The 19,367-nt window shown below is 45.0% G+C and overlaps 1 protein-coding gene across 4 annotated transcripts in view; it reads right to left on the minus strand.

Moving 5' to 3' along the window:
• Positions 1-1,448: 1,448 nt before the first annotated feature.
• Positions 1,449-19,367, minus strand: part of LOC109876237 (paralemmin-3-like) — a 42,219-nt gene continuing 24,300 nt past the window's right edge. The window contains exons 4-12 of one of the 4 annotated variants that reach the window (XM_031832570.1): positions 18,569-18,684; positions 14,331-14,403; positions 12,580-12,610; positions 12,263-12,319; positions 7,529-7,662; positions 7,085-7,275; positions 3,499-3,640; positions 2,742-2,980; positions 1,449-2,074 (exon numbers count right to left, since the gene is read on the minus strand). In XM_031832570.1, coding sequence (XP_031688430.1) covers positions 1,879-2,074; positions 2,742-2,980; positions 3,499-3,640; positions 7,085-7,275; positions 7,529-7,662; positions 12,263-12,319; positions 12,580-12,610; positions 14,331-14,403; positions 18,569-18,684 — 1,179 coding nt within the window. In that variant the 3' untranslated portion in view covers positions 1,449-1,878. Of the gene's footprint in view, positions 2,075-2,741; positions 2,981-3,498; positions 3,641-7,084; positions 7,276-7,528; positions 7,663-8,742; positions 11,499-12,262; positions 12,320-12,579; positions 12,611-14,330; positions 14,404-18,568; positions 18,685-19,367 lie in introns of those variants that run through there. The other 3 variants (XR_004211073.1, XM_031832559.1, XM_031832567.1) reach the window with 3 other exon arrangements.

The raw sequence follows: 19,367 nt of genomic DNA on the forward strand, positions 1-19,367 counted from the left end.
GGACGCAGCCTGACTTGGATTCCAACAGTGAATACATTTCAAATGGATATGTAAATGAGTGTTCCTCCACTTGGGAAAATAACAGGTCCTTGGGCTATGAAAGAGGGACACACACACACATGAAAATGATGTTTCGCCACAGTAGGGAGGAGTAAACATTTAACTATTGTGAGAAAGAAAGCTCCTTAAATCCCTATTTAGGAACACACACACAGACAGACGGTCTTGTTTAACTAACCTTGTGGGGACACACAATTGATTCCCATTCAAAATCCTATTTTCCCTAAACCCTGACTCGAACTTTAACCCCAAAACCTAACCTGAACACTAATTCTTGCCTTAACCCTAAACGGCTAGAATTAGCCTTTTTTTCTTGTGGGGACTGACAAAATGTTCCCAGTTGGTCAGATGTTTTTTTGTTTACTATTCGTTTGAGGCAGCTCTAGCAGGGCAGAAATTTGACAAACTCACTTGTTGGAAAGGTGGAATCCTATGACGGTGCCATCTTTAACATCACTGAGCTCTTCAGTAAGGCCATTCTACTCCCAATGTTTGTCTATGGAGATTGCATGGCGGTGTGCTCGATTTTACACAACTGTCAGCAACGGGTGTGTCTGAACTAGCCGAATTCACTAATTCAAAGGGGTGTCCACATACTTTTGCATATATAGTGTATTTTACAGGGAGCACAAAGTTAACCACCAATGGGACTGTCCCATGATATTCCCATGAGCCGTGAGGTAACAGGGAGTTGGGAAGATGCAGATTAGTGGGACATAATATAATAGGCTAATATCTCTCCTCATTAGCAACGAGGCTAAACTTGATCAAAGGAGCTTCAGGAAATGTGATCATCATTAAATATACATTTCCCACAGGGGGTATTGCATATAAACTTCATATTTTGTTTAATGGCTGGCAATTATTTTATATGGACAACTAGTGGTATGTAAAATATGTTTTCCATGTAATAAACACTGAATTGAAAACATTAAACCAACAGCATATTACAAATGAGATCTGTAACAGGAATTTATAATCTGATAAAGCTAACCTTCTCCACACAAGAAGGACTACACTGTACCAGGTTACATACAGTGCATGGCACACACTGTGACATCACTTTAAAGGAGCCCCTCAATACCTAGTAAGGTTATGGCACCTACCTGTTGATATGGTATCGTCTGTGCTGGTGACGACGCCACTGGGCTGGAACCTTCCTGATCTACAGGGGACCTTCTTATTCTTGTTGTGGGACGTCGATCCTACAGGTACGTCATGTCTAATCAGAACCAAGTACCCAAGTAGGACCAAGTACCCAATAGTTCTGAAAGTAGGTTACTCTCTCCCTGGCCCTGTCCATGTCCGTACTCACACCCACATTTCCCCCCTTGCTTGTGCACGCCCACATCTGCAGAAACACTCTCTCACTCACAAATGACAAATTGTTCACTGTTCCATCCAGTTTAATCTGAGAATTAACAGTATGAGCACTTTAATGCATGGACAAATGAGTTTATGCCAAATTATACAAAAGTAATCCAATTATAAAATACTTTTCTTTCCCATTGTGCATAGAGTCCTAATGACGTCCCGACATTCCTGCTGGATCCCACTGTCTCTGTGAATTAGCTTCAGCTCTGGGACATTAAATCAGTCTGTGAACGTAATTACATCTGTTAAAGAAGCAAAGAAGACAGAATAATATGACAAATCGTGCATCTTTTCCCCCCCTCAAAATTCTACAGGTCATCGACAAACAGTAAACACGGAAATGTTGGATTACAACACAGACGACAGAAAACGTGTCTCTACATCGGTCTCACGGCCCCCACTCTCTGATCACTCTGATCGAGCTTCGTCTTCTCCTCCTCCTCCTCAGTGTTTCCAGGGGAGCTGATGGGAACCACAGAGGGCATCCCCCGGCTCCATCACCACTGGCGGCGGCAGCCCCATACACTCCACCTGTTTCCTGAACTCTTCCATCTCCTCTTCCTCCACCTCTCTCCCACCCTCCGTCTTCCTCAGCAGGTACAGGTCCGTGGACTCCCTCCTCCTGGAGCTCACCTCCCACCTAAAAAAAATAATGATACTTTACTGTTGTACTTTGCTTTCTTGTACTCACACCGGCGTACTCACACAGGCGTATTCAACTCTTACCCTACGAGATCCAGAGCCTGCTGGTTCTTCTGTTCTACCTGATAATTACTTTCACCCACCTGGTGTCCCAAGTCTAAATCAGTCCCGGATTAGAGGTCCAGAGTTGAGTTTAAGGGGGATAGAGGCTATCCACTGGGCACACACACTGGTTGAATCAATGTTGTTTCCACGTCATTTCAGGGGTTATGGTTTGGGGTCATTTCAGTGAAATGACTTCTGTGCCCAGTGAGTGTTTTGGAGAACGGTTTACTTGCAGTGATTGTAATGCAGTTTGTGGTTGTTTCTACCTACCTGACCTGAGTTGAATAGCCTACACCAGTGTTTCTCAACTCCAGTCCTAATCTACCCCCAACAGTACACATTCTTGCTGTAGCCCTGGGCAACCACACCTGATTCAACTTGTCAAGGCCTTGGTGATTAGTTGACTAGTAGAATCAGGTGGGTTTGTGTGGATCTACAACAGAAACATGGGTACACCTGGACCAGAGTTGAAAAACACTGGAATACCCCCTAACAGTAAGTTGTTCTGGATAAGAGTGTGTGCTAAATGGCTCAAATGTACAATTCTATAAATGACCCACTTCATCACCAGACAGTCTGGGCAGGAGGTCTCCAGGAAGACCCCAGTGAGGTTGAATCGGCCCCCCACGTCGAACTGGAAGGTGCTGTTGTCGTTGAGGAGTGAGATATTGTAGGTTAGTGACTCGCATCGGCTGCCGAAACGGTTAGTCTGGGTGTAGTGGACGGTTGTGGTGGTGTTGGAGTTCTGGGTGGTGTTGGGGGTAGAGGGTGAAAACTCCATGGTGATGCCGTCTCTGGTCTGTGAGAGAGATGAGATGTGATTATTGTTCGTTTTCATACAGAAACCACTATAGAAACAATCCATACAACATACAAAATTGTCACAGAACAATTACCGGTACAATGAACGTGGAAAGGCAGGATAAATGTAGCCTAGTTGACAAGTGTGCTAAAAATCTATTTAAAAGGGGGCAATCTGCAGATGTTACATCCATTTCTGGACTTAAACATTTATAATATGTACCCATTGATTCTTGAAGAATATAACTTATAAATGCCTCATGAGCTTAGTTCAACTGTCATACCCCATACAGAATCCCAAATATGAGCTTGTTTTAATCCAATGTTTTGTAAATGCCTCAAAACATGCTTAAAACTATAATTGTGATATATTGGATGGCCAGTCCTTGCTTTCATAGCTCTGTCTATGAATTTGAGAGTGGTTAAATTTTTCCAGGCCTATCCCTTGTTTTAACTTTGGACCAGGGTCCATAGGGCTCTAGGGAATAGGGTGCCACATAGTGGATAGGGTGCTACCTTGAGACTCTCCAGGGATGCAGGGTGGCTCAGGCTGCCTGCGACGAGGGCCCATTTCCTCAAGAGCTGCTGGTCTAGTCGTGGTGGATCCATGGGCTTAAGGAGGTCCTCACAGGCTAGAGCTGCAGCAGGAGCTGATTGGCTAAAAGACAGGAAGTACAGGAGAGTTGTGGCACATAGAGCGAACATGGCTTCAGTGTCTAGGTCTCACTATATCTATGCACCAGTATATCTATCTACTGTGGGTCTATCTATAGCTATAGAATCTACGATATGTATCACTATATCTATCTTATATATTTATATGTATCACTATACCTACAGCATCTATCTACTGTATGTCTATGTGTCATTGATGTGTCTGTGTGTATGGAACACTGGTGCTAGGATAGAGGGGTCCAGTCTTATAGCTCTGCTATGGTACAATGTTCTTCAATGTCAGAAAGTTCCACAGTTGCAGAGTACCCGTAAACTGGCACTTTTCCAAGGCAATTCCAAGGTTGCGAAATAAAAACTACTTTTTGTTCATCTATGTTCTGTGCTTATCTGGTGAAAAGTTGCACGCTTTTATCTGAGACATTATTCCATAGTGTCAAACATGCAACAATCCATGAGACTCATTTACGTCTAGTGTTCTCCTAACTCTTCTAGTGTTCTCCTAACTCCTCTAGTGTTCTCCTAACTCCTCTAGTGTTCTCCTAACTCCTCTAGTGTTCTCCTAACTCCTCTAGTGTTCTCCTAACTCCTCTAGTGTTCTCCTAACTCCTCTAGTGTTCTCCTAACTCCTCTAGTGTTCTCCTAACTCCTCTAGTGTTCTCCTAACTCTTCTAGTGTTCTCCTAACTCTTCTAGTGTTCTCCTAACTCTTCTAGTGTTCTCCTAACTCTTCTAGTGTTCTCCTAACTCTTCTAGTGTTCTCCTAACTCTTCTAGTGTTCTCCTAACTCCTCTAGTGTTCTCCTAACTCCTCTAGTGTTCTCCTAACTCCTCTAGTGTTCTCCTAACTCCTCTAGTGTTCTCCTAACTCCTCTAGTGTTCTCCTAACTCCTCTAGTGTTCTCCTAACTCCTCTAGTGTTCTCCTAACTCTTCTAGTGTTCTCCTAACTCCTCTAGTGTTCTCCTAACTCTTCTAGTGTTCTCCTAACTCTTCTAGTGTTCTCCTAACTCTTCTAGTGTTCTCCTCTCTAGTGTTCTCTTCACTCTTCTAGTGTTCTCTTCACTATCCTAGTGTTCTCTTCACTCTTCTAGTGTTCTCTTCACTCTTCTAGTGTTCTCTTCACTCTTCTAGTGTTCTCCTAACTCTTCTAGTGTTCCCCTAACTCTTCTAGTGTTCTCCTCTCTTCTAGTGTTCTCCTAACTCTTCTAGTGTTCTCCTCTCTTCTAGTGTTCTACTACTCTACTAGTGTTCTCCTAACTCTTCTAGTGTTCTCCCAATTATTCTAGGATTCTCCTAGTTTTTCTGCAGATATACAGTGTATCAATTGTGTTATTGACTGTACGTTTGTTTATCCCATGTGTAACTCTGTTTTGCTTTATCTTGGCCAGGTCGCAGTTGTAAATGAGAACTTTTTCTCAACTAGCCTACCTGGTTAAATAAAGGTGAAATACAATTTTAAAAATTGCTCTGGTACAGTACAATTTACCTTTTGTATGTTCAGAGCACTGGTGTGGCTTAGCATCGTACCGCAACTAGGTATTTATTTAACAATTCTAACTTTTACTTTCATGTCTACAAATGCCTAGTTGTGGCAAGAACCATTCCGGAAATCGGAACACCCTGGATAAAAACAGGTTTGTATTGTTCGTAGAGATTCTGCCTTTGTTGACAAGAAAAGTTTGGCTTGTGAAACCCTATGGTTTAGAGTTGGTTGATTTTCCAGATTAACTGACCTTCATGTCTTGTAAAGTAATGATGGACTGTCGTATCTCTTTGCTTATTTGAGCTGTTCTTGCCATAATATGGACTTAGTATTTTACCAAATAGGGCTATCTTCTGTATACCACCCCTACCTTGTCACAACAAACTGATTGGCTCAAACATATTAAGAAGAAAATACATTTCACAAATTAACAAGACACACCTGTTATTTGAAATGCATTCCAGGTGACTACTTCATGAAGCTGGTTTAGAGAATTCCAAGAGTGTGCAAAGCTGTCATCAAGGCTAAGGGTGGCTACTTTTAAAGAATCTAAAATCTAAAATACATTTTGATTTGTTTAACACTTTTTTGGTTACTACAATTATTCCATATGTGTTATTTCATAGTTTTGATGTCTTCACTATGATTCTACAATGTAGAAAACAGTACAAATGAAGAAAAATCCTTGAATGAGTAGGTGTGTTGACTGGTACTGTACTTCAAAATATACTAATATTTTTAAAAACCTAAATATTCTTAAAACGTATATTTGGGGGGGTATTATTTAGGTTTATAACTCCACAGCAGATGAATCTGATGAGTAAGCTAAAAGTGATGCCCGACAGCGTTCTCTACTACATGGTTTCCCAACCCTCTCCGCGCCCCCCAGACGTTTCACATTTTTGTTTTAACCCTAAATTGGCACATCTGATTCAAAGTCAACACCCAAAACGAGTTCCTGTAAAACTGCAGGCCTTAACACTGAGAAAGTGTAATGGCATCAGCTCCTAACAAAGTCTTAATTTAGCTCTGAATAGTGTGGACCCTATAGACTCTGGAAAAGTGTTAAATTGAACACAGAATTTGCTGTGAACATTCCTACTGGATTCCACTGTCTCAGTGAATTAACTGAAGCTCTAGGACTTTAACTCAATGAATGTCATTAAATCTGTTAAAGAAGCCAAGAAGACAGAATATGATGATGATCATTCAGTACAGTACAAGCATGCGGTACATTGACAAACAGTACATACAGAACTGCTTTATTACAAAACAGAAAGTGTCTCCAAGTCTCTCTTTCACTGCCCCGTCTCTTTCCTGAATCTATACTTCCATCACATTGATGGATCTTCTTCTACCCGTCTTAAGAGGGCAGGGAATCAGGGACGAGAGGAATCACAGAGGGATTTCCAAGATACATCAGCACTGGCGGCGGGAAGCCCAAGGCACTCCACGTTTCCTGAACTCCTCCATCTCCTCTTCCTCCACCTCTGTCCCGTCCCGTCCCGCCCTCCACCTCTGTCCCGTCCCGTCCCGCCCTCCACCTCTGTCCCGTCCCGTCCCGCCCTCCACCTCTGTCCCGTCCCGTCCCGCCCTCCACCTCTGTCCCGTCCCGTCCCACCCTCCACCTCTGTCCCGTCCCGTCCTGCCCTCCACCTTCCTCAGGAAGTACAGGTCTGTGGACTCCCTTATTACGGAATTCACCTTGTATTGAAAAGGAGATGAGATGCTTCTACACCTGCATTGCTTGCTGTTTGGGGTTTTAGGCTGGGTTTCTGTACAGCACTTTGAGATATCAGCTGATGTACGAAGGGCTATATAAATACATTTGATTTGATTTGATTTGATGAGATACCATTACCTTAGCTTGAAGAACATCTTTAATGAGACCATACAGGTTTATGTTACACCGAGCATTATGGATACTGTAGTTAATCATGCTACCCACCTCATCACCAGGAAGTCTGGGCAGGAGGTCTCCAGGGAGACCCCAGTGATGTTCCAAAAGCCCCTCATGTCTAACTGGAAGGTGCTGTTGCCGTTGACAATGGAGATGCTGTCGGGTATATACACTACTTGCACCAGCCGCCATGCCGGTTCCGGTTCTGGTGTTGGTAGCAGATGTAAACTCCATGGTGACTGTGGTTATTATTAGTTTTCATACAGCAGCCACAAAAACAATAGAAACATTCAAAATATCAAAAAACAATCAGAAAACAATCACAATGAATAATGGGGAATGACAAGTCAAATGCAATTTAATCCAAAATGGCACCCTATTCCCTACATAAAGCTTTAATTTAGACCACGGACAAAAGCAGTGCTCTACATACAGGGAAGAGGGTGCTACCTTGAGAGCTAATATGGTTGAGTAATACCAGGGGTGGCTCACACTGTCTGCGACGAGGGCCCATCTTCCCAAGAGCTGCTGGTCTAGTCGTGGTGGATCCATGGGCTTAAGGAGGTCCTCACAGCCTAGAGCTGCAGCAGGAGCTGATTGGCTCGAAGACAGGAAGCAGAGGAGAGCTGTGGCATATAGAGCGAACATGGCTTCAGTATCTAGGTTTCACTATATCTATACACCATATCTACAGTATATCTATCATATCTACAACATGTATCACTATATTTATCTTGTATTTCTATATCAACAGTATGTCTATACTTCATTGATGTGTCTGTGTGTATAGAACACTGGTGCTGGGATAGAGGGGTCCAGTCATAGCTCTGCTGTCCTGCTATGGTGAAATGTTCTTCAAATGTCAGAAAGTTGCACAGTTATAGTGCCAGGAAAATGACTCCTTTCTATGGCAAATTCCAAGATTGCTAAAATAAAAAAAAGCTTTTTTTAATGCTCATCTCATGTACAGTTGTGTGCTCATTCGAACCAGTGATCTTTTGGTTACTGCCCCAATGCTCTTAACCACTAGGCTACCTGCTGCCCCATTTTTATATTCTCCCAATTAATACATTTCTTATTAAGAGTTTTTTCTACAGATAAATAGTATTGCTTTGGTATAGTATACTTAAGTAATAAGGCACGAGAGGGGTGTGGTGTTTGGCCAATATACCACGGCTAAAGGCTGTTCTTATGCACCAATCAACACGGAGTGCCTGGATACAGGCCATGATATATTGGCCACATACCACAAACCCCTGAGGTGTCTTATTGCTATTATAAACTGGTTACCAAGGAAACAAATGACTGGTTTTGTCATACCCGTGGTATACGGTCTGATATACCACAGATATCAGACAATCAGCATCCAGGGCACAAACCACACAGTTTATAAAATACAATTGACCTTTGCTATGTTCAGAGCACTGGTGTGGCAAAAGCCTGTGTGGGAAAAAGTTAGTGTCTGCATCCCAAATGGCACCCTAATGCCCAAGAGCCCTGGTCAAAGGTAGTGCCCAAGGGACCTGGTCAAGGGTAGTGCACTATGAAGGGAGCGGGGCGCCATTTGGGATGCACCGTTGTGTGTTTGGACTCTTCCCGTCAAAGGTTACTCCATAATCTGTGTGTTTTAGCTTAGAATGGAGCAACATGGTAGTTTTTCATTGTCCAATGTTGACAAATGGTGAGACAGGAGACAGGACATCAAATAATATTTCACAAGTGTCAGTTTAATCACTAAACCATTATTGAATAGTTCAAAAGTATCCTGTTGAAAGAAAGATATACATAAACCCCCACTCCCACGTGATTTCATGGTGGCTATATACATGTCAGAGCACTGTTTGTATTCAATGGAAAATACACCGAGAAAATAAAATGCATAGAATTTAGATATAAAAACATACTTTCCCTTCAACAATTGATAATGGACCAAAATAAGATTCAGAAATGTTGACTCCAATGCTTCCCACAGTTGTGTCAAGTTGGTTGGATGTCCTTTGAGTGGTGGTCCTTTCTTAATCCACACAGAAAGCTGTTGCAGATCTTGACACTGAAACCGGTGCGCCTGACACCTGTTACCAAACCCTGTTCAAAGGCATTTCAATATGTTGATTGCCCATTGACCCTCAATGGCACACATGCACAATCCATGTGCAAGTGGATTTAACAAGTGACATCAATAAGGGATCATAGCTTTCACCTGGTCAGTCTGTCATGGAAAGAGCAGGTGTTCCTAATATTTTGTACACTCAGTGACCTACTTTCAACCAGAGACCATAGACCCTGGTCAACAGTAGAGCACTTTGTTAGGACTAGGGTTTCATTTCTGACACATACCTACTGTACTGGTCATGATTCAACCCACAGGCCTTTCTGACACATACCTACTGTACTGGTCATGATTCAACCCACAGGCCTTTCTGACACATACCTACTGTAGTGGTCATGATTCAACCCACAAGCTTTTTTGACACATACCTACTGTACTGGTCATGATTCAACCCACAGGCCTTTTTGACACATACCTACTGTACTGGTCATGATTCAACCCTCAGGCCTTTGACACATACCTACTGTACTGGTCATGATTCAACCCTCAGGCCTTTCTGACACATACCTACTGTACTGGTCATGATTCAACCCACAGGCCTTTTTGACACATACCTACTGTACTGGTCATGATTCAACCCTCAGGCCTTTGACACATACCTACTGTACTGGTCATGATTCAACCCTCAGGCCTTTCTGACACATACCTACTGTACTGGTCATGATTCAACCCTCAGGCCTTTCTGACACATACCTACTGTACATACCTACTGTACATACCTACTGGACAAAATAAGATAAGGGCCTTCGATAAGCATTTCCCTTGTAAAATAACTCACTAAAAACACACATAAGCCCCCCCCCCCAAACAGAACTCTTATCACAGCCTGCACAGGTCAGTTTAAAGCAGATTCTGTGTGACTAGTAGGGTGGATACACAGATACAGCATAATAGATCAAGACTGGTCTTTCATTCTCATTACCAGACAACAGTAACACAGCCAAGGCTGACAGGGTTGTGTTCATCAGGGTTGTGTTCATCAGGGTTGTGTTCATCAAAAGAAAAAAAACTGACTCGAACAGGGAGGGCCTACCTGGACCTGGTCCAATAAGAAAAACACTGGTTTTGAATTTTCATTTCAAAGCACTTCGCCCTACTGAACAAAACCCAGGTTCCTCTGGATGGGTAACTGAGCTATACCCTTAGGGAAGGAGATCCACAAGGCACTTCAGTAATAACACCATCTTACCACCCCCCCCATCATTCACAGTGTTAGAGGCAGACTCAAGTCCCTCTTGTAGTATTACACAGAGAAAGCATTGGAGAATTTGGTAGAGAGATAGAGAGCGAAAGAAATGATTGATCACATGACAGAGCAGCACTGGCAGGTCTTGCGTTTGGGAGCCACATCGACCCCTCCCTCCGCCTCTCCCCTGGTAGCGGTCAGTGTCTCTGGGGCGGCTGGAGCCTGCTCCCCCAAGGCCAGGGTCTGGGCCTTGGATGGGAACAGCAGGGGCTCCTGCTCTGGCTCAGTCCGGGGCTCCACTAGGGACACCTCCAGGAACTGGCCCCCAGGGAGGATGGCTGATTCTGGGGCCACCGAAGCCTCCTCTTCCCCCTTGACTTCCACTTCAGTCTTCACTTCCACATCGCCCTCTGCCGGCTCGCCTGCAGCCTCTCCCTCTGCGTCGGGCCTGGGGGTGAGTAAGGTCTCAGAGTAGACGGGAATGGCAGCCACAACGCCATCTGGGGCCTGCAAGTCAGACACAGGAGCTTCCTCTACTGGCTGTGCCTCTTCCTCTCCACCACTGTTTCCCACACCCTCCATCTGTCTTTCTCCTAAATCTTCTATTACTGTGTCCATCTGTCCTTCTCCAAAATCTCCGGTTACTGTGTCCATCTGTCCTTCTCCTAAATCTCTAGTTACAGTGTCCATCTGTCCTTCTCCTAAACCTCCGGATACTGTGTCTGCCTCTGTCTCAGTCTCTTTTGCTACTTCTGAGGACTCTTCAGGAGTTGTCTCTGGTTTCGCCTCATCAATTCCTCCTTCCTCAGGAGATTCTGACCTCTGATTGGACGCGGCCGAGTCTACTTCCTGTTCCTGACCCATAGAGGAAAGATCATTTGCCAGCTCGTCTCCCTCGTCATTGACAATCACTCGCTCCGCTCGCATCATGATCAGTCCTCCTTCCTCGATTACCGGAGCCTCGCCTGGCTCCGCCTCCGTGAACCCCAGGAACGTCATGGTAATGGCACCATCTTCAGGGACGACCGTCACTGGACCGTTGGTGCTGTTGTGCAGTACGCCCTCCTCTGATGCATTGTGGGTTGCAGCTTGCCCCTCCCCCTCTCCTCTCCCATTGGTGAGGATCTCCGCTCGTTCCAATAGTGCTGCCTCAACTGTTCCTAAAACTGTGACAAGACAGACAGATCATAGTTAGGAAATGTTTCAATCATCTTCCCAGTCTTCTATCAGCAAGAACCCTTGGCAAGGATGCACATTAATCTTACCAAGCTCTGGAAAGTCCAGCTAGAATAGTGAGCACGGAAGAAGCAGGAGAGTGGAACATTTGTAGAAACTTGGAGAAAGTTATGGAGAGTAAAGGAGAAAGACAAGAAAAGAGGCCGGCCAATGGGACGAGTGATATTAGAAATCCAAAAGAAGTGAAGAGAGAGCAGCTTCCAGAATCAACGCTGTTCTGGACTCATGACAGAAGGTCCTAATGATAGGAGTGACATTTCAGCACCAAGCCTAAGGCATGTTGCCCGTCCCTGTGACCCTGAATCCAACCAACCAGAACATTTCCACTGACTTGGCTTGTGTTGTGTGCTCTTTGCCCCATAGAAATAGAATTACTAGACCCATCATGGTGCAGCAAAACAGCAGTGGTCTAAAGGAATTTTCACATTCTATAAATTATATTTCTATGCTTTCCCCTGATAACTTCACACATGAGATTCTTCATCAGCATCAATTTATATGTATTCCATCTCATTGAAATGCATAGATACTGTATGCATGTATGAACTTCCACTGATGAATGAATACAACGTATTGCCTTTGTAATACAAATACCATCAAAGGCCAGTACAGTCTGTAGTGTCTTCTGGGACTAGAACCCATTTCAGTTGATTCAGAGTAAGGAGAGATGAAGGTAACATTGTTAACCCCTTACCGGATTCAGCCTCTACTTCTTCCTGTCCATTCTCCAAGATAACTGCTTGGTCTGCTTCTGTGGGAATATATGGTGTTTATTAAGCCCAACATTCAACTGTCCCGATTCTGTTTAAATCTATTGGGTTATTTACGATGTCTTTTTACCACACATCACATTCATTACCAACTCAAACAGAAACAAAGACCTATTATTTCATCTTTCAACAATTCAATTGATTGGGTCAAGTAATATCAAGCTAGTGGAGCAACGACTGCTACCAGCGGTTGCCAACAGCTAGAAAGTCGCTCATTCAGTCAGAGACGGGTGACACCTACCTGCTGTAGCCTCCACCACCACCGCTGCATTCTATTGGAGGAGACAGACAGGGGCGGGGTTAGACACTCCAACCACATACCATTCTTTTATTATTTTCAGTCTCAAGTTGTAACCGTGACCCTAGATGAGGAATGCCATTATAAAAGGGTAGATGAGTAATGTCATTCATGCATTTTCAACCCACAAGAGGGAGCTAATGAGACTTTAGGGCCCAGCATCCACCAGCGATGACTCAATACCTAATATCCCTACTTTAAAAAGGTAGACTCAGTGAAATGACGTTGCCACAAGCAGCACCGCAGATATTGAGATGAGTGAGATGCAAAGACTTCCCTCTCACACAGTATCTGCGCGTGTGTACGGGGTTCTCTCAGTTACAGCCTGGTAGCCAGGGCACCGAAACAGCATAGAAGTTGAGCCTCGCGCTTCACTATGCCATTTTACTTTCTGCTTCTACGTCAGATCACCGAGTCGACCTTTAAAGAGGGTGGGAGGACAACCCCTTTATAACAAAAGCTCATTGTTGAGGGTGGCCCCATCTCTGCCATGCCGCAAAAATCCCCACTTATCATACGAGTCAACCTTCACCGGTCTGCTCCTTGGCTACGAGACTAAACAACACGCTCGGTGTGCGATTCCCGTCTCTACAACCTCTAAAATCAAAGGTTAGGAGAAGAAATACAAACATAAGAACAAAAGACTTGAAGAGGAGGAGAATTCTGTTGTAAAATACAAGGTCATTCTGAGGTAAACAGTCACGGTTGCCTTGAGGTGGAGCGATTACACACGTCTAAGTGGTACATTGTTGATGCAAGGAGGGCTTGGTCTTGGTAAAGCTCCTGCTTCTGAACGAGAGGTGCTACATCAAAGCTGCATGGTACATTGTTGATGCAAGGAGGGCTTGGTCTTGGTAAAGCTCCTGCTTCTGAACGAGAGGTGCTACATCAAAGCTGCATGGTACATTGTTGATGCAAGGAGGGCTTGGTCTTGGTAAAGCTCCTGCTTCTGAACGAGAGGTGCTACATCAAAGCTGCATGGTACATTGTTGATGCAAGGAGGGCTTGGTCTTGGTAAAGCTCCTGCTCCTGAACGAGAGGTGCTACATCAAAGCTGCATGGTACATTGTTGATGCAAGGAGGGCTTGGTCTTGGTAAAGCTCCTGCTTCTGAACGAGAGGTGCTACATCAAAGCTGCATGGTACATTGTTGATGCAAGGAGGGCTTGGTCTTGGTAAAGCTCCTGCTCCTGAACGAGAGGTGCTACATCAAAGCTGCATGGTACATTGTTGATGCAAGGAGGGCTTGGTCTTGGTAAAGCTCCTGCTCCTGAACGAGAGGTGCTACATCAAAGCTGCATGAACATATTATTATGGGAAAATGTATTATTCCTCTGAAAGGAGCCTCGTCGGTCAGGACTGGTGGGAAGAACGGACGTAATGATCGGGGGCTACTTGTTCTAGCATGTATTCTAGCTAGCCCATTCAATTGGTCTGCGTGCATCAGTGAGTGTTTGTGTGCGTTACTCACAGCTTGGCCATCCTAATTCTCTCTGTGTCTGTAGGTGTGTGTAGGTGTGCACATTTTAGTGCCAGATGTCCTCACAAGAGTAGTAAACCAAGTGAGGCCAGTCTTGACTTGTAAAAAATATATTTTAGGCTTAGAATTAGAGTTTAGGGGAAAAAAGTGAATCAATTGTTAGTCCCCAAAAGGTCTTCACAAGTATAGTAAGACATAGTGTGTATGTCACTCACAGCTCGGCCATCTTCCATCTGCTGCTCCAGTTTCTCCTCCTCCTCCGCTAACCGTTGACTCTCTGTCTGCAACCTGACACACACACAGACACATAGTTCTTTAGCATTCGGTTCCAACCTCAGCCAGAACAAACCATTCACTTTAACCTCACATTGATAAAAAGGTAGTGCTATAAGAAACTTACAATACATGTAAATACACTATGAGGTGCAGAGACTATAACCCCTACGAGGTGCAGAGACTATAACCCCTACGAGGTGCAGAGACTATAACCCCTACGAGGTGTAGAGACTATAACCCCTACGAGGTGTAGAGACTATAACCCCTACGAGGTGTAGAGACTATAACCCCTACGAGGTGCAGAGACTATAACCCCTACGAGGTGTAGAGACTATAACCCCTACGAGGTGTAGAGACTATAACCCCTACGAGGTGCAGAGACTATAACCCCTACGAGGTGTAGAGACTATAACCCCTACGAGGTGTAGGGACTATAACCCCTACGAGGTGTAGAGACTATAACCCCTACGAGGCGTAGAGACTATAACCCCTACGAGGCGTAGAGACTATAACCCCTACGAGGCGTAGAGACTATAACCCCTACGAGGTGTAGAGACTATAACCCCTACGAGGTGTAGAGACTATAACCCCTACGAGGTGTAGAGACTATAACCCCTACGAGGTGCAGAGACTATAACCCCTACGAGGTGTAGAGACTATAACCCCTACGAGGTGTAGAGACTATAACCCCTACGAGGTGCAGAGACTATAACCCCTACGAGGTGCAGAGACTATAACCCCTACGAGGTGCAGAGACTATAACCCCTACGAGGTGTAGAGACTATAACCCCTACGAGGTGTAGAGACTATAACCCCTACGAGGTGCAGAGACTATAACCCCTACGAGGTGCAGAGACTATAACCCCTACGAGGTGCAGAGACTATAACCCCTACGAGGTGTAGAGACTATAACCCCTACGAGGTGTAGAGACTATAACCCCTACGAGGTGTAGAGACTATAACCCCTACGAGGTGTAGAGACTATAACCCCTACGAGGTGTAGAGACTATAACCCCTACGAGGTGTAGAGACTATAACCCCTACGAGGTGTAGAGACTATAACCCCTACGAGGTGTAGAGACTATAACCCCTACGAGGTGTAGAGACTATAACCCCTACGAGGTGCAGAGACTATAACCCCTACGAGGTGCAGAGACTATAACCCCTACGAGGTGTAGAGACTATAACCCCTACGAGGTGTAGAGACTATAACCCCTACGAGGTGTAGAGACTATAACCCCTACGAGGTGCAGAGACTATAACCCCTACGAGGTGTAGAGACTATAACCCCTACGAGGTGTAGAGACTATAACCCCTACGAGGTGTAGAGACTATAACCCCTACGAGGTGTAGAGACTATAACCCCTACGAGGTGTAGAGACTATAAACCCTACGAGGTGCAGAGACTATAACCCCTACGAGGTGCATAGACTATAACCCCTACGAGGTGCAGAGACTATAACCCCTACGAGGTGCATAGACTATAACCCCTACGAGGTGCAGAGACTATAACCCCTACGAGGTGCAGAGACTATAACCCCTACGAGGTGCAGAGACTATAACCCCTACGAGGTGCAGAGACTATAACCCCTACGAGGTGTAGAGACTATAACCCCTACGAGGTGCAGAGACTATAACCCCTACGAGGTGCAGAGACTATAAACCCTACGAGGTGACGAGGTGCAGAGACTATAACCCCTACGAGGTGTAGAGACTATAACCCCTACGAGGTGCAGAGACTATAACCCCTACGAGGTGCAGAGACTATAAACCCTACGAGGTGACGAGGTGCAGAGACTATAACCCCTACGAGGTGTAGAGACTATAACCCCTACGAGGCGTAGAGACTATAACCCCTACGAGGCGTAGAGACTATAACCCCTACGAGGTGCAGAGACGATAACCCCTACGAGGCGCAGAGACTATAACCCCTACGAGGTGTAGAGACTATAACCCCTACGAGGCGTAGAGACTATAACCCCTACGAGGTGCAGAGACTATAACCCCTACGAGGCGTAGAGACTATAACCCCTACGAGGCGCAGAGACTATAACCCCTACGAGGTGTAGAGACTATAACCCCTACGAGGTGCAGAGACTATAACCCCTACGAGGTGTAGAGACTATAACCCCTACGAGGTGCAGAGACTATAACCCCTACGAGGTGCAGAGACTATAACCCCTACGAGGTGTAGAGACTATAACCCCTACGAGGTGCAGAGACTATAACCCCTACGAGGTGCAGAGACTAGGTCAGATGTGTGTGTATAATCTGAAGCTGGGATCTAACAAACAGCCACAACCCTAGACAGACAACATGGAGAGTATAGAATGTCTTAGAGAATAATAGTCTTCATACAGCTACTGTGTAGATTATGAGGTGAGGCTGGCCTCCTACAAACACACTGCACGTACAGCACAAAACATATAGGAGTTGAGAATATAGAAAGCCCTAGAAAGAAAGTGTGGTGAGTATGGTATCTATGGTGTGAACCAAACATCGAGAGCATCTAGTAAGTATCTAGCCGTATACAGGTAACGTAGTGAGTATACAGGTAGCCCTATACAGCTAATGTGGTGAGTATACAGGTAGCCCTATACAGGTAGCGTGGTGAGTATACAGGTAGCCCTATACAGGTAATGTAGTGAGTATACAGGTAGCCCTATACAGCTAATGTAGTGAGTATACAGGTAGCCCTATACAGGTAACGTGGTGAGTATACAGGTAGCCCTATACAGGTAACGTGGTGAGTATACAGGTAGCCCTATACAGGTAACGTGGTGAGTATACAGGTAATGTAGTGAGTATACAGGTAGTCCTATACAGCTAATGTAGTGAGTATACAGGTGGCCTTATACAGGTAGCGTGGTGAGTATACAGGTAATGTAGTGAGTATACAGGTAGCCCTATACAGCTAATGTAGTGAGTATACAGGTAGCCCTATACAGGTAACGTAGTGAGTATACAGGTGGCCCTATACAGGTCATGTGGTGAGTATACAGGTAGCGTGGTGAGTATACAGGTAGCCCTATACAGCTAATGCAGTGAGTATACAGGTAGCCCTATACAGCTAATGCAGTGAGTATACAGGTAGCCCTATACAGGTAACGTGGTGAGTATACAGGTAGCCCTATACAGGTAACGTGGTGAGTATACAGGTAATGTAGTGAGTATACAGGTAGTCCTATACAGCTAATGTAGTGAGTATACAGGTGGCCCTATACAGCTAATGTAGTGAGTATACAGGTGGCCTTATACAGGTAGCGTGGTGAGTATACAGGTAATGTAGTGAGTATACAGGTAGCCCTATACAGCTAATGTAGTGAGTATACAGGTAGCCCTATACAGGTAACGTAGTGAGTATACAGGTGGCCCTATACAGGTCATGTGGTGAGTATACAGGTAGCGTGGTGAGTATACAGGTAGCCCTATACAGCTAATGCAGTGAGTATACAGGTAGCCCTATACAGGTAATGTGGTGAGTATACAGGTAGCCCTATACAGGTAATGTGGTGAGTATACAGGTAGCCCTATACAGCTAATGTAGTGAGTATACAGGTAGCCCTATACAGGTAACGTAGTGAGTATACAGGTGGCCCTATACAGGTAATGTGGTGAGTATACAGGTAGCGTGGTGAGTATACAGGTAGCCCTATACAGCTAATGCAGTGAGTATACAGGTAGCCCTATACAGCTAATGCAGTGAGTATACAGGTAGCCCTATACAGGTAATGTGGTGAGTATACAGGTAGCCCTATACAGGTAATGTGGTGAGTATACATGTAGCCCTATACAGGTAATGTAGTGAGTATACAGGTAGCCCTATACAGCTAATGTGGTGAGTATACAGGTAGCCCTATACAGCTAATGTAGTGAGTATACAGGTAGCCCTATACAGGTAATGTGGTGAGTATACAGGTAGCCCTATACAACTAATGTAGTGAGTATACAGGTAGCCCTATACAGCTAATGTAGTGAGTATACAGGTAGCCCTATACAGCTAATGTGGTGAGTATACAGGTAGCCCTATACAGCTAATGTAGTGACTATTAAGGTAGCCCTATACAGCTAATGTGGTGAGTATACAGATAGCCCTATACAACTAATGTAGTGAGTATACAGGTAGCCCTATACAGGTAATGTAGTGAGTATGGGGTATATAATAGGAGATTCCTACTTGTCTATGCATTGCTCCATCTCCTGGGCCTGGGAGCCCCACAGCGGGGAACGAGGCTCTGAGGATGTGGGGGAAGAGGGGCCGTCCATCAGCCACTGGTCTCTAAGAGACTTCCTCTGGATGGAGAGAGAAAGCGCGAGAGAGGGAGGGAGGACACAGGGAGAGAGAGAGGGAGGGAGGACACAAGGAGAGAGAGAGGGAGGGAGGACACAAGGAGAGAGAGGGAGGGAGGACACAAGGAGAGAGAGGGAGGGAGGACACAAGGAGAGAGGACACAGGAAGAGAGGGAGGACACAGGGAGAGGGGGAGGGGGGACACAGGGAGAGGGGGAGGGGGGACACAAGGAGAGCAAGAGAAGCATGTCAGTCAACGTTGTCAACGTCATAGGCATCATCCAAATCATGCACTCCTACTCAGACACAACATGAGCTTAATGCAACATGGCATTGTCTTTAAATCCGACAGGTTTATCTTCATTCTCACACACTATTGTTATGGTGTCAGCCGGTTGTTGTGACCTTTAAACCTCCCCATCCAATCAGCTTAGGTCACATCTCTCTATTAGACCTCATTCCCCACTCCACTTCCTTTCAATAAACCGCTCAACAGGTGTCCCATCCCTTTAACACTCCAATAAAGCCCTCAACAGGTGTCCCATCCCTTTAACACTCCAATAAAGCCCTCAACAGGTGTCCCATCCCTTTAACACGCCAATAAAGCCCTCAACAGGTGTCCCATCCCTTTAACACTCCAATAAAGCCCTCAACAGGTGTCCCATCCCTTTAACACTCCAATAAAG

Source organism: Oncorhynchus kisutch, linkage group LG1, assembly GCF_002021735.2.
Source record: "Oncorhynchus kisutch isolate 150728-3 linkage group LG1, Okis_V2, whole genome shotgun sequence".
Lineage (NCBI taxonomy): Eukaryota > Metazoa > Chordata > Actinopteri > Salmoniformes > Salmonidae > Oncorhynchus > Oncorhynchus kisutch.